The sequence below is a fragment of the Mytilus californianus genome, unplaced genomic scaffold (assembly GCF_021869535.1).
Source record: "Mytilus californianus isolate M0D057914Y unplaced genomic scaffold, xbMytCali1.0.p SCAF_4, whole genome shotgun sequence".
NCBI classification, from domain to species: Eukaryota; Metazoa; Mollusca; class Bivalvia; order Mytilida; family Mytilidae; genus Mytilus; species Mytilus californianus.
The window spans coordinates 23,433,420-23,448,674 of NW_026262690.1; the positions used below are offsets into that span (position 1 = coordinate 23,433,420).

Here is a 15,255-nt window from a genome sequence, read left to right on the forward strand (position 1 = left end):
AGTTCATGGTGAACCACTAGTGGTAGGTCAATGATATTTGGTATGCAGTTGTATTAGCATTGGCACATCTCATTACCATGGAGATTATTTGGCCCCGCCCCCTCAGTCAAGGTCTATTGACTTTGAAACTTTTCATAGTTTACATGTATTAGTTTGTGATAAGGTGAATTTATGGGGAACCACTAGTGGTAGGTCAATGATATTTGGTACAAGGCTTCCAAAACGGTCATATATTCGTAAAGTCCGGCTGGGCAAAGCATGAAACGGTTATCTACTTTTTAGTTTTCAAGGCTTTCTTAAGAGACGGTCATTTTAACATAATTCGCGATCTTTTTGACCCAACCTTTTGCCTTTAACAGCCACACATTTCCGGTCATAAAAGTGACATTAAGTACTATCAAAACAACCCCTACTTTAATACCTTCTCATTTTAATCAAGGCTAATTAGTTGTCAAACAGCTGAAATTTACCTGTTTAGGTGACAGGTAAACTATTTTGAACCGGACATTGATCAGTCTATTCAAAGTTATTTTCTTACATTTCAGCGGTTTGCATCTTAATTAATTTAGTCAAAAAGATTTAAATTATCAGAAATACGTTTACAAATATGATTTGATGAAAAAATTAAAAAGGTGAAAATGAAAAATCATCATAACCACGTTGTTTGAACCAGAGACATGTCTCTGTTTGAACTAGTACACATGTGCGCATGTGTGAAATTTAATTATGCATCATAATTTCTTCAAAAAATGCTTAAATTGTCATTGATACCTTAATCTCACGTTTATTTCGAATATTTTCTTGAAGAGATAATGTAGAAAGAGCTACGTACACTCATTCATGTTTTGCAAACGTACACGGAATTTACGTATCTGTCTCTGGTCCATGTTTTACCATTGTAAAGATAACATCCGGTATAAGATTTTAACGAATGTAAAGTTTTTGACAACGTTATTTTGCACAAATAAAGAGTCTAAGGCAGATATAAGTACGCTGATGTTGCACACTTCGAATGATGCACTGCCAATTTAACAGTTTACGTCAGAACTTCGAATTTGAATCAAAGAAAGTTTAATATCAATTTTTTTAATGTCAATCATTGGGATGGCCAACTCAGCAACTGAATACCATAATTGCATTTTGTTTATTTAGTCTTAAGGGATTAAAATCGGGATAATATATAAAATGTCCGGCTGGCTAAAAATAATTTTGGAAGCCCTGATTTGGTATGCAGTTGTATAAGCATTGGCATATCTCATTTCCATGGAGATTATTCGGCTCTGCCCCCTTAGTCATGGTCTATAGACTTTGAAAATTTTGCTAAGTTAACATGTATTAGTTTGTGATTAGGTCAGTTCAAGGGGAACCATTAGTGGTAGGCCAATGTTAATTGGTGTTCAGTTGTTTAAGCATTAGCACATCTCATTTCCATGGAGAATATTTGGCCCCGCCCCCTCAGTCATGGTCTATTGACTGTGAAACTTTTGCTTAGTTTACATGTATTAGTTTGTGATTAGATCAGATTAAGATGAACTGCTAATGTTAAGTCAATGATATTTGGTATGCAAATGTACTGGCATTTGCAAGTATAGTTTCCATGGAGATTATATAGCCCCACCCCTGATGATGGCTGATCATGGTTCATTTACTTTGAAACTTTTACATAGTTTACAAGTTAATGTTAATGTTTGTGTTTAGGTTTGTTTAAAGGGAACGACTTATAATAAGTCAATGGTATTTGGTATGCAGTTGTATTAGCATTGGCACATCTCATTCCATGGAGATTGTTTAGCCATGTACCTTCAGTCATGGTTCATGGACTTTGAATATTTGCATAACTTACATGTTAAAGTATTGCTATTTTAATTTCAACATTTGCATTATCAAAATTACAAAAAGGCGAGAGATATCTCTGTGATAACAGTTTATTAATTTGCATCGTTTGATTCTATTCAAATGTTCACCTATTTTAAAGAATTTATTAGCTAATATTTCCAAAAAATAAAAGAGATAAATGCATTTTTTTTCAATTTTCATGATTTTCAGTTAAAGTTCAACGAGCCCAAGTTGTATGATAAATTTTACCAAAATCTGTGACATAGCCCATTTACTGAACCTTGACCTTAAAGCATTAGTTTATGTGTAACTCTTGATGTGTACAGTAACTGTGTCTGTGACTGTTTTTGGGACAATGAAATTGAGGGTATCAGTGGACTTCTACTTGAGACAATTTAATTCATTAGAGAGAAAAATATTATTTCATAATTGACTGTAAGTCTATTCAAGGACATTAAAAAAAAAACTTTTTGTTCAAATGAAATATTTCATTTGTTATTACCTATTTTGAGGGGCCTGATGGGTTATTTTCGTTCTTCGTGATCGGCGCATTTTCGCTCTCGTGATCCGTTTTTCTACAGATTTTTTTTTTTTTTTATATATTTTCCTGATCCGTGATCATGGAAATTTATTTTCTGTGAATCGTGATTGACAAAAAAATCAACTCGTGAATCGTGATGAGACCCCCCCATCAGGCCCCTCCATCTTCTGTTATATCTTTCTTTCACAATTCCTAATTCGTGACCATCTGAATGAAAGGTGCTCATTTTAGTTTTCACAAGCCTGTTCCCTGTCAGGTTGCACAAATAAAAAGTATTCTAAAATGTACATAAAACTTACATGTATGATTACTTATGAAATAAAAAACAAAAACTCTCTTCCTCTTCAAAAATCACACTTACACTAAAACAAAGATTTAAATATATGATACTGTGTAGCACTGATACCTGTTTTGAAAGGTTATTACTTAGAATTGGATTCCCCAGTTGATTTCAATAGACTGTATGGACAACTAAATGTAACTGTGTATCTAAACAGTTTCATAAAATAACTATTGAATATATTTTCAGAAGAGAGAGAGGCATTTGTCACATTAGCTACAAATGATACTTATGCATTAGGATGTTTGGTTTTGGGATCATCCTTACGACGTGTGGAAACAACCAGGAAGTTGGCTGTTATGGTGACACCGGGTGTTTCACAGTCATTAAGGTACATTGTACAAATAATTATATTTCCTATTAGAACCTCTCTTTGCTAGCATGTAAACTACTAAACCAGGGGTTAATATTAATGGTGAAATTGGTCAGCTTTTTGAAATATTTCAGCATGACTTTGTAGACCAATTAGCATTACAGAATATTTGTGTTCCAAATGACCACAGATGAACCGTTTGTCTTAACCATAACCTGTAAATGTTTCCATTTATCTGCCCCCTTAAAGGGGCTTTAGCTGTCAAGCTCATGTTCACCGATTTGACTCAAATTGACTCATATTTGATTTATGACATACTAAATTGTATATCCAAATTACTAAAAGTCTAAAATAAACAGTTGACAATGCATGGACTCTATAATATGTATCAACATTTTCGTGTGTATTTTTGTATAGACGTCATCTAATTAACCTTCAAGATGACCTCCGAAGACTGCCGACGGTCATATATATAACAAGATATAAATATAAATAGATAGTGACCATGTGAAAGTGAATTTTTCTAAGTCTGTTTGATTTCATATTGTAGGCTTAAAAGTATGTTTATCATTGTTTTTACTTGTATAAGGATGATTTTTTGTGGATGGTATCAGTTAACCAAGTGGTTCATCCTTGTTTCACTTTCAATGTTGACATGCTTTTCCTTTTAATAGCTAAATACATGTGTAACCTATGTCCAGTTAAGAGGTTAAATTGAAGGTCACATGAATATGGATTCAGTGATTCAAATTATTCACTTGCAGGTGAATAATTCATCAGTGATGTTCCTTAGCATATTTTGACAAAATTGCACCATATTGGCTGCTAAAGACAAATTATTATTTCACTATTTCACTTTCATTAATGATTGAACAAAAAATCTTTTTTTTTTTTTTTTTTTTTTTTTATCTCATAGCTAATGCCCCTTTAAACTATTGCACTTGACTTTTCCTCCAACTTTCCAATATGTTCTTTGAGTTTTTTATAGAGTATATATGGTGAGACCTCCAGTTACTTCCCATCAAATAATTATGCAGTTTTTCATTCATTGCCTTTGAGTACATGTCATTACTTTTTTCTTTGTACATTTGTTGTGGATTTTCTGGGATTTCAAACAAGATGAATACGCTTTACCACCACAAGGGCTATGAATAGGACATTTGAAATGATTCCTCTGTGTGATGTTTGTTGGTTAAGGCATAAAGATTCTTTGTGAAAAGTCAGGAAGATGATCAATAAAAATTTGCAGGAAAATTGAAAATAAAAAGTAAACTGGTGCAATCCACCTGTGGATAAGGACATGGTGTATTGACATCTCATGACACAAGTGGGGTAACAAGTGGGGTGATCTGATCATGATCTGATAGCAGCAGTTTAGGTACTGGCAGCAGGAACACTGAGAATAAAGATTCAGCATGATTGCAAATGAGACAACTATCCATTAAGACCAAAGGACAAAAGTGTGAACAATAAGAGGTCACTAAACGACCTTTAACATTTAGTAAAAATCATACTGTATAGTCAGCTATAAAAGATCAGAGTCAAGTATAGGGGACAAGGTGTCCTGTCATGAGCCTGAAGACGATTATCAGTATTATATTTTATTTTAAATATATGCTAGGTTGTTCTACTACTAGAGTGGTGATACAACTAGGTGCACCTGATGAACTTGCTCCAGTGAAGTGGACACCATTTATTCATAAAATGGCTAGCTGTCCTCAGATAATGATCATGAATCTACATATGCTCAAAACAATGAACCTTCTTTCATTTCTGCATTGTTTAAAGTTGATAAAACTGATTAAAAAAAAAATCACTGATTAAATTGCCTTTTGGAGGTTCAATTTAGTGGAACAATAGATCCTGGTCCTTCGGGCAATTTGGGTGGCGTCACTTTTACCTTTCTAGAGTTATGCCCCTTTACAAATGGAAAAATTGCTGATTTGTTTATTTCCGTTCTCTTATGTTTGCCTCAACCAACTGTTACGAAACTTATACACAATGCTAATTGCCTTTTGGAGGTTCAATTTAGTGGAACAATAACTCCTGGTCCTTCTGGCAATTTGGGTGGCATCACTTTTACCGTTCTTGAGTTGTGTCCCTTTGTAATGATATATACAAGCTGGGGCATCATCTGTGTCCCATGGACACATTCTTCATTTATTTAATTCCCTCTTTGTGACATCCAGTTTTTCTGATTTGATAGTAATTTTGAAATAAGTATTGTAAAAGAGTCAACACAACTCTGTATGATTGATTGAATGATTTTTGGCAAATGTTTATTCATGCATATTCAGATTCAGGACATTTCATTGAGTTTCAAATGAAAGTGGAAAAATAATTGTTGTTGCAGTTGTGTTAAATACATGCCGTATGGTGACCTGTAGTTGTTAACTTCTATGTCATTTGGTCTCTGGTGGAGAGTTGTCTCATTGGCAGTTATATCACATCTTATTTTTATATTGTTATAAGTCTTATTATTATTGCCAGTGGGTTAGCAGAAGTACAACAAAATACAAGTACATTAGCTATTTGCCCTGTACCTAGCTGTCATGGAAACCCCTGTTGTATGTAATGTATACTGTATTTGACAGACATTTAGTTATCTTATCGAGTCATAAATGTTCATTAAATCATGAACTTACCCACCGTTTTAGTTCCCCGCGAAGAAGTTGAAGGGGATTCATGTTGAGTAGCCCAAGTGTCCCTGTCCATATCCACATCTGCAGCCATTTATTAAAAACTAATCACCATACAGCAATATAATTTGGTGAGCAGATACACCATGGAGATACTGACCATGTGCAATAAGATAATGGTTAATTACAAGATCAATATTTTATGGAGCCAAAATATTTGCAATTATTGTATAATTTATATCATCTGTTCAGTTTTTCCATCTTTGTGCGATGATATTCAACACTTTTTAGTGTTTTGTTTTCCATCTATTTATCGGTATTGTTACACAATCTTTTAGACTCATATATATATATATATATATGTACAAAAATGTACAATATATTTACACAAATTTGTGTAACATCCTTAAACTAACTATTTGAATAAATAAAAGAACATGTAGCTCAGCTAAGTTTCCAATATAGTAGGTATAAAAAAGATGAATGAATATCTTACAGTAAAAAAAAGTAATGATAAAGAATAGGTGGGTGCCAGGGTAATTAGTTTCAGCTTAATTCACCAACACATCATTAACAGGAAATAGGTAAAAAACTAAGTTTTGTGTTGTTCCTCTTATTATCTGAATATAATGTAGTAGTCAAGTATTTCAGGTGTAAGTGAATAACTTGTCTGGTAGGGGAAAAAACGTGACAAATATTTCTACTCTCTTAGAACAGACTGATGACATCTGATATTTATGTTATGTAGATATATTGTCCTATTTATTTGTCAGTTACATCAAAACATCATTTGTAGTACATTTTACATACATTTATAAGTGAGCCAAATAATTGTCTTCCCAGTCATCTGTGTTACTCTTCTAATTGCTAATATTATCATGCAATGAAACAGTGACAGAGAAGGCAGTGCTGATTGAGTTTTTCCCAATTCATTTACAGCATATTTTAGAAATTATGTACTTTAAAATAACAAATTACTAAAATATTATACAAGTACATTTTCCTGATCAGATCTTATACCCTTCCTTCACAAAATTTAGAGGTTTTTGTTTGACTTGTACATTTGTAGAGGGAATGGGTCCTCCCTGGGAACAGAAATTGGTTCATGATTTCTAACATTTCCTAGTCATGTGAAACAAAATTCATCTGATATTTTGAAAAGTGAAATCCCTTCAATGAAATTTGAATATGATGTAACAACCCACCCTTATTTTGCTTGAATCCCAATTTATACAGTTTTGTAGATATCAGGAAAAAATATATCTTTGTAGTTCCATAAAATTTTTAACTTTTACAGTTATTTCCAAAAAATACACCTCTCAATTCCTGATAACTAACTGTTCAAGTAAGAGATTCATTCATATCTGTTAAATTGGAAAGTAAGCTGAGCTACATGTTACTAGTACAAATACTGTTTTCTTTTATTTGTTCAAATAGTTATTCCTGATAGCAACATCAATGCTGTTATAAATATGGTAATCAGTTGTCATCATTTATATAAAAATAAAAAACTATCGGGGAAATCATGATAAGAAATGCTGAGCGTTGAATGTCAAATAGATCATATTCTTGAAAAATCAAAGAGAAATTTTCCACCTCCTTGATATTTTTTTAAATCGTAGTAAATATTTGTCTGTTTCCAACAGACTTGTTATATTAGTTATTAATCTTGGCACATTATCATTAGCAGTATAATGTCAGATGAGGGTGGTACATGTAGTTAATAGATGCACTATTTGTGTAAATAACAATTTTGTGTGAGAAACTTAAATCTACTCTTCACCTGAAGAAAGTTATCTGAAGATTGCAAGAAATGTCCCTTTGAATTCTTTAATGGGTTAATATAAGAGTGGAGCTTTATCTTTTACTGGAAATTTTTTTTCTAACAACATTTTAAAATTAAAAAGTTTAGTTTTGAAATCTGACAATATGATTTTTTTCTGGAAGTCACTTATTGAGGATTTCCTTCCTAGATGTTAAATGTAAGATGAATTTTTTTGAAGGAAATCTCTTCTTGAGGATTTCCTTTCTAATAATCTTGAAAATTGTCTTCAGTACAATGACATTGTATTTTATGTTCCTTTCTGTTAAATTCTCTCATGTTCAGTCTATGAAACTCTGAAAAACAATATTGGCATTAATATGTCCTGGTATGCTGCTTAATGTCACAAAATATATCTATATTTTTTGGTGTTCCTTAGTAGGAAGGATATATATCTAACATACAGACACTTGAAGTATGTTTGAATTACCGTAAACTGGAAAATACATTCTTGCAAATACTGTAATCCATAGGCTGATAACATTCAAAATATGATAATGAAAATAATTTTATTAGTCCACTGATCGAGATTAAAAATAGGGATGGTTTAAATTTAATTTCAACCTTGCCACATGTTCATTTCCTTGTCCCAAGTCAGGAATCTTGTTACTGGTTACCTAATCCTCTTATTCATAACCAACGTCCTATCTAAAATTCTAAATGTTTATTTTTTGTAATTTGGACATTTTGTTGTTAATGGCAGATAGTCTCTTCTTGGTAGTCTTTGTTTTAATTTATTGACACTTTTTTAGACTTGGAAGCGTTTTAGAACTCGACATGATGTTTAGACACCTCTCTTGTTGAAGACCATGTTGATTTCTAGATGTGATTAAGCTGTTTGTGTCATTATGTTTCTGTTTCATTGATGTATACCTGACAGCTCATTTTGTTCATATTATAGTTCTGGTGATTTATTAGGTTACAAGAAGTCTGTTTTGTTGAACTTTTGCTGTTGAGGTGCTGTTCATTTAATCTTGAAAAATCATTGTACATGTATCACCAAAATTACAATCTTATATACTTTATCACAATACTGAAGGAGTGTCCTTAATATTTGGTCAAAGTAAATAACATAGAGCCAGTTAGATATAGATCAACTTCTGTTGTATGAATAAAAGAAACCATAGATGATCTGACCCTTCTATTCACCTACATATTATATACATGTATTCATTATAAACAAATTTGGTACATTTGTAATTGTCATTATATGCCAGTAATACACAAATATATCCCCTTATTAAACTGCTCATTCCTGGGGCTTATTTTGTACGGCATGGACATTACTAGAATACCGATTATTGAATACATTGAATTGATTTTCAGTTTTTATTCTGGACAACATTTTATGAAATACATATTTATGAATATTGGAATTTTCTTCATTTATCAGTTTAAAAAAACCCAGAAAACACAATAGAGAATGCAAGTCGACCGATATTTTATTTAAAAGTAATTTTCCAACATCGACAAATCTTTCTATGTCAAAAGTTGATTTATTTTCTATGAAAGCAATAGAGTACTTTTGATTTTAAAACATGAACAAATCGATCTTTTACAATATTTAACATAAATAAAAGGAAGCGAAATCTTACCATGTGACCTGAAAAGTTTTGCACACAACACCTAGGCTGTCGTCCCTCCTCTGGAAGTTTGGTAAAACATTAGTGTAGTAATTGTTAAATTATTAAATATACTATTGAAATATTTAATTGTTCTCTTTCAGAGACCAGTTATCAAGAGTATTTAATTTAGTATATGATGTAGATTTACTAGACAGTCAAGATCCTACAAATCTTCAATTACTAGGCCGTCCAGATCTCAATGTTACATTCACAAAGTTCCATTGTTGGAGACTTACTCAGTATGATAAAGCAGTATTCCTAGATGCAGATACTCTGGTAGGTTTATTATAGGCAATTTGTTTAGGTTTTATTTACAGTGCAGAATCATTTTATGACTGAAAAATCAGTCAATATTGGAATATAGATATGTCACTTTAAGGACATTTTTTATGCCCGGCCTACATATTAGGGACATTATGTTGTCCATCTACATCTATCTGTTGGTCTGTCCCCATCAATGATTTGATTTAAGGTAGTTATGAAACTTTGTATGCATGATCATCATGATGTTAAAAATATATGCTAATTTTGCATTTCACTGAACATTGAAAGCTGATAGTGTACCAGTAAGTGTGGCAGGTTGTCCTTTTGAGAAATATTTTTGTTTACACATGAAACTGTCACTTGAAATGAGAACACACAATATTTGTTGTAGTGCATCATAAAATCCTTTTCAAGCCATTTCTCTGTTATTTTTAGCATTTGCAGTGGTGGGTTTAGGAGGGGCATAGAGGTCAATTCCCCTGCTTGGAAAATATATTTCATTTTCTTCAATTATGCACCACCCCCTTTCAAAAATCCTGGATCCGCCCCTTGTGTATAATTCAAAGCCTTAAGACTCAAAAAAGAAGCAGTTGTTTACAATGTAATATTTATGATAAACAGGGTCTGTTCAATGTTAGGAGGAAGGGCTTTAGGAATAATCAGCTAATATATTAACAATCAGAAGGGGGCCTCGGTGGCCGAGTGGTCTAAGTAGTTGAATTACTGTATCACTAGCCAGTGAACACTGAGGTTGTGAGTTTGAATCCCGCATGGGGCAGGTGCACTTGTCTCCAATCTTAAGGTCTGTGGTTCTCTCCGGGCACACCGGCTTCCTCCAACAATAAAAACTGACTGCCACGAAATAGCACAAGAGTGTTGAAAGTGGCGTTAAACACCAATCAATCAATATTAACAATTAGGCAGAAAACATTTTTGCCTTTATAATACAGACAATCATCTGTGAAGAGGAAGTGGTTGATGACAGTATAAAAAGAGCGTATAAAGTTGATTTAGAACTTTGACCTATCCCCATGTATTTTTATCTGTAAATGAATTTATGGTGCTATTGATTTATCAGTATAAAAAATCACAGAAAATTGTCTTTTCAAAATATGTGACTTTTGACAGCAGATGTTTTGACCAGGTTGTATAATGTGGATGACTTCACTATGTTCATGGCCAGGTTAAAATAATAAAGTGTAGATAGTATATGTTTTAAATTCCCATGTTCTAATCTAATATCCTGACCGATTTTCTTTTTTAACAAGGTTTAAATGTCCCAATTGTACACATGACAGATAATACACATGATAATAGTGATATGTTAGTAAAACTTAAATTAAATGACCTTTCATTGAGACCAAATCAGTTCATTCACAGTTAGTTTAATTTAAATAAACTGTACAAAAATGTACTTTTGAACCTATTCCTTCATTCAGCTTAATGAGAACTGATATCATGATGTGAAAGATATTTTGTAGCTCTATATTCTTATTTTACTAAATTAGGTACATTTTTTTTTTTTAAAGAGTAAACCACATCAAATTTTCTTTAACTTTTACAAAAGTGAAAAGATTTCTTTCGGTAATTTCACAGAAAATAGCCAGACTGTCATTTTAATACAATAATAGATTTTCAGGTATGTCAGAACAAGGTTCTAATGGGGCAAACTTCAATTTTTTTTAACTTTCAAAAGTAGACAAAAGGTTGATTTTTTTTTTTACAGTACATAAAATACCCAAAATAAATTTTGAAAATCCAGTCTGATGAGGAATTACAAGTACTCAGTTATTTTAGATTATATTGTTACATGCTGAGGCTCTGTACTCATTGGTGTCAGCCATCCTTATGTTGTGTGATTGTATAGAATGTGAATTACCTATTTGATAATTAATAGGAACTTCAGGAATTCTTCTATTTTTCTAAAACACAATCTGGCTTTCTTTTTTATTTTATAAAGGAAAGAGTCCTTTAAAATCAAGAAATAACCCAAAATTTTCTCTTATGGTGGATTCCAATCACATAGTAAACATTTTCAATTATCATACAATTAAAGATATGAATAGAAAAAGGATAATTTAATATGAAGTAATGATTGAAAAGCTATATAATTGGAGGGGGATTGGTGGCTGAGTGGTGTAAGTAGTTCATCTGCTGACAGTGGCCTGTCAACAATGAGGTTTTTAGTTCGAACCTGGTTAACTTCAATCTTAATTGATTAGGACTGTCAGTTTTCCTGGCCAAGGTCCATGGTTCATCTTCCTCAACCACTTAAAACTGACCGCCACAGTATAGCAAATAGTGCTGAAATTGGCATTAAACACCAACAATCAATCTTTATATTTAGAAGAATGATAAGGATTGTTTTTGTCGAGCCTGCGACTTTTGTCGCAGAAAGCTCGACATAGGGATAGCGATCCGGCTACGGCGGCGGCGGCGTTAGCTAACTTCTTAAAAGCTTCATATTTTAGAAGGTGGAAGACCTGTATGCTTCATACTTTGTATATGGATGCCTCATGTTACGAAGTTTCCGTCAGTCACATGTCCAATGTCCTTGACCTCATTTTCATGGTTCAGTGACTACTTGAAAAAAAAGTTAACATTTTTTGTAATGTTAAATTCTCTCTTATTATAACTAGTAGGATAACTATATTTGGTATGTGCGTACCTTGCAAGGTCCTCATGCCCGTCAGACAGTTTTCACTTGACCTCGACCTCATTACATGGATCAGTGAACATGTTTAAGTTTTGGTGGTCAAGTCCATATCTCAGATACTATAAGCAATAGGTGTAGTATATTCGGTGTATGGAAGGACTGTAAGGTGTACATGTCCAACTGGCAGGTGTCATCTGACCTTGACCTCATTTTCATGGTTCAGTGGTTATAGTTAAGTTTTTGTGTTTTGGTCTGTTTTTCTTATACTGTATGCAATAGGTCTACTATATTTGGTGTATGGAATGATTGTAAGGTGTACATGTCTAGCTGGCAGGTGTCATTTGACCTTGACCTCATTTTCATGGTTTAGTGGTCAAAGTTAAGATTTTGAGTTTTGGTCTTTTTTTCTAATACTATATGCAATAGGTCAACTATATTTGGTGTATGGAAATATGTTATGATCTATATGTCAGTCGCACAGGTTTTATTTGACCTTGACCTCATTTTCACAGTTCATTGCTCAGTGTTAAATTTTGTGTTTTGGTCTGTTTTTCTTAAACTATAAGCAATAGGTCAACTATATTTGTTGTATGGAAGAATTGTTAGCTGTACATGCCTGCCTGGCATGGTTCATCTGACCTTGACCTCATTTTCATGGTTCATTGGTCAATGTTTAGTTTTCTTGGTTAATGTTAAGTTTATGTGACAGTTGTAATAAAACTTAATATTTAGGACTATCAACATAATATCAGTGATTAGTAAAGAAGGCGAGACATTTCAGTGTGTGCACTCTTGTTATGTTTTGCTGTAATGTTGCTTACTGCCAGATCTTGTAATTTCTAACCTAGCTGTGCTTAATGAATTATAAATACATTTACTACTATATATATAGTGGGTTGATCAAATGTCTTATCATGCTGTTAAATTAATAACTAGAATAAGCTTTTGAGTTGGCAAACTTGGTACAAATGCTATGCAACAATCAGTAAAATGGATAAGGAGTTTGAGTGATGCAAGGGAAAACTCAATATTTGACCTACAAATAGCTCAATGTCTATTGACTAGCATTCAGTGTATTGTAATGTTGGTTACATCAAGAAATGATTAGTGAGAAAATTAATACACTGTTCAACAATGCGCAGTGACATCATAAAGTTGATTGTATTGTAGGGCACATTATAAATTCTTATCATATTCACATACATAACCTTTTCTTTTCAACACAGATTATGCAGATTATTTATATTTTTGGAATGTTCCAATCTGCTACATATGCAGTTGGCTCAGTTAGATGAAAATAAGAAACTGGGTCATAATTTATTTGTGTGATATTAAAACTAATATATCTCAATATTTAATATTTGAAGATCTTGACCTTGATATCAGCTACAGAGATAGGATGCTCATCTTCAATATAATTAATTTCATATTTACTGTTGACAGGAGTATAAGTATGTCAGTACCTGCAACAAATCATTTCATTGCCAGGTTTAAAATTTGTATGCCCCAGCCGAAGGCAACTGGGGCATTAAGTGTTACCCTTGAGGCCATAAAAAAGAATATGTTTGTTTGCCCTAACCCTTCCTACCCAGAAAATAGCTGCCTACTCAAAATCTTTTATTGTCCTGATGTGAAAAAGTTTTTTTTTTTTAATCAGATAGGAATGAAGACTAAAAAAACATCTGACGCTTCAATTTCTCTTTGCTGAAAAAAAAAGAAAATGCCTACCTACCTACCCACTGTCTCTACCTTTTGGTAGGGTTTGGGCAAACCAAAATATTTTTAAGTGTGGCCTGACCACCGTCTTTCCGTCTGTCCAATTTCGTTTCCGCAATCTTACTTAAGTTTTTCCTCATCTTAATTTTATGAAACTCATACACAATGCTGAGAGCCACATCACACAGACAGAGTTCGAATTTGGGCAGTCAGTCATTTACCGTTTTAGAGTTATGCCCCTTTTTAACTTGGAAAATTGCAAAGCTTGAGCAGGGGCATTCGTGTCCTCAAACACATTCTTCTTTTATTATTTTTTTAAAGACATGAATAGGTCCTTAATTTTTTCATGTCAGGGCCTTTTATAGCTTAATGGAGGGTATAGGTTTTGCTCATTGTATAGTTCTGATCGAAAAGAATAGGAGATATGGGGGAAAACAATTCATAGCAGTAAAATCCATACTTTGTAAATGATATTTTCACAATAGTACTTTGCTATCATTCTTTTTATGTTTGTTAAATTTCTACATGTTTTAACAAGTTGGTGAACACAGTCTCTGTTTATTAATGTTAGTCTCTTTTAATTTTAGGTCTTACAAAATGTAGATGAATTATTCAACCGAGAAGAATTATCAGCAGCTCCAGATGCTGGATGGCCAGATTGTTTTAATTCAGGTGTTTTTGTGTTCAAACCATCAGAACAAACATATAATGCCATTCTGCAGTTTGCTTTAGATCAAGGCAGTTTTGATGGTATGTTTAAAGACTTGAGTAATCAATTTAAGTTATTATACCATTGTATATTAGCTGTATACAGACAGAAAATGTCATATAAAAATCAAATTGATGTTCCAGTGACAAATATTTTAGGCATATTTAGGATGAAATATCCCACTGAATAGATTTGTACATAAGACAATGCTAAAATAAAATACTGCAGTTAAGGGGGAAACTTATTTTATAGGAGTGGCTTGAGGTCTAACAGAATCTAAGCAAACAAAACTTTTGTGAAGTTCAGCATCATTTTACTACATCTCACTTTCCTATCTGTTGATATGAGAAAAAAATTCATGCTGTCAATTTTGTCTTTATACAGTCCTTTTTTACAATATAAGTGATTTGAAAGTTCATTAGAATAATTCATATAATTCTTGCCTTACTAACATTTATAATGTTCAGGTAGGAGTTCAATATAACATTGTATCATGGCAGCCGTTAACATAGACCAAGCCATTTCTGCTTTGATATATAATTTTGTTAATCTTCAATTCCTTGAAAACAACTTGGCATGAGACATACACCATCTCACACATTTTTATATTCAAATAATTTCTGACAATATAAGCTAACATTTTGACTTAGATTTCCTTCAATTAACATAATGAAAAGGGATGCTTAAATGGTCAAAGCTTGTATGTATCAAATCATTGATAAAAGATCTATGTGAAGTTGTGTCGTCACTTGGCATCCCTTATCATAAACTTTTTAGAAATTCTTCTTCTCTGA

General features: G+C 32.6%; 1 protein-coding gene across 3 annotated transcripts in view; it reads left to right on the forward strand.

Annotated features, from left to right (window-relative positions):
• LOC127737731 (glycogenin-1-like) overlaps window positions 1-15,255 on the forward strand; it is a 39,532-nt gene that overhangs the window by 1,861 nt on the left and 22,416 nt on the right. For all 3 annotated transcript variants that reach the window (XM_052248594.1, XM_052248596.1, XM_052248597.1), the window contains exons 2-4: window positions 2,907-3,048; window positions 9,218-9,392; window positions 14,340-14,502. In XM_052248594.1, the coding sequence (XP_052104554.1) occupies window positions 2,907-3,048; window positions 9,218-9,392; window positions 14,340-14,502 (480 nt within the window). The remainder of the gene's footprint in view (window positions 1-2,906; window positions 3,049-9,217; window positions 9,393-14,339; window positions 14,503-15,255) is intronic.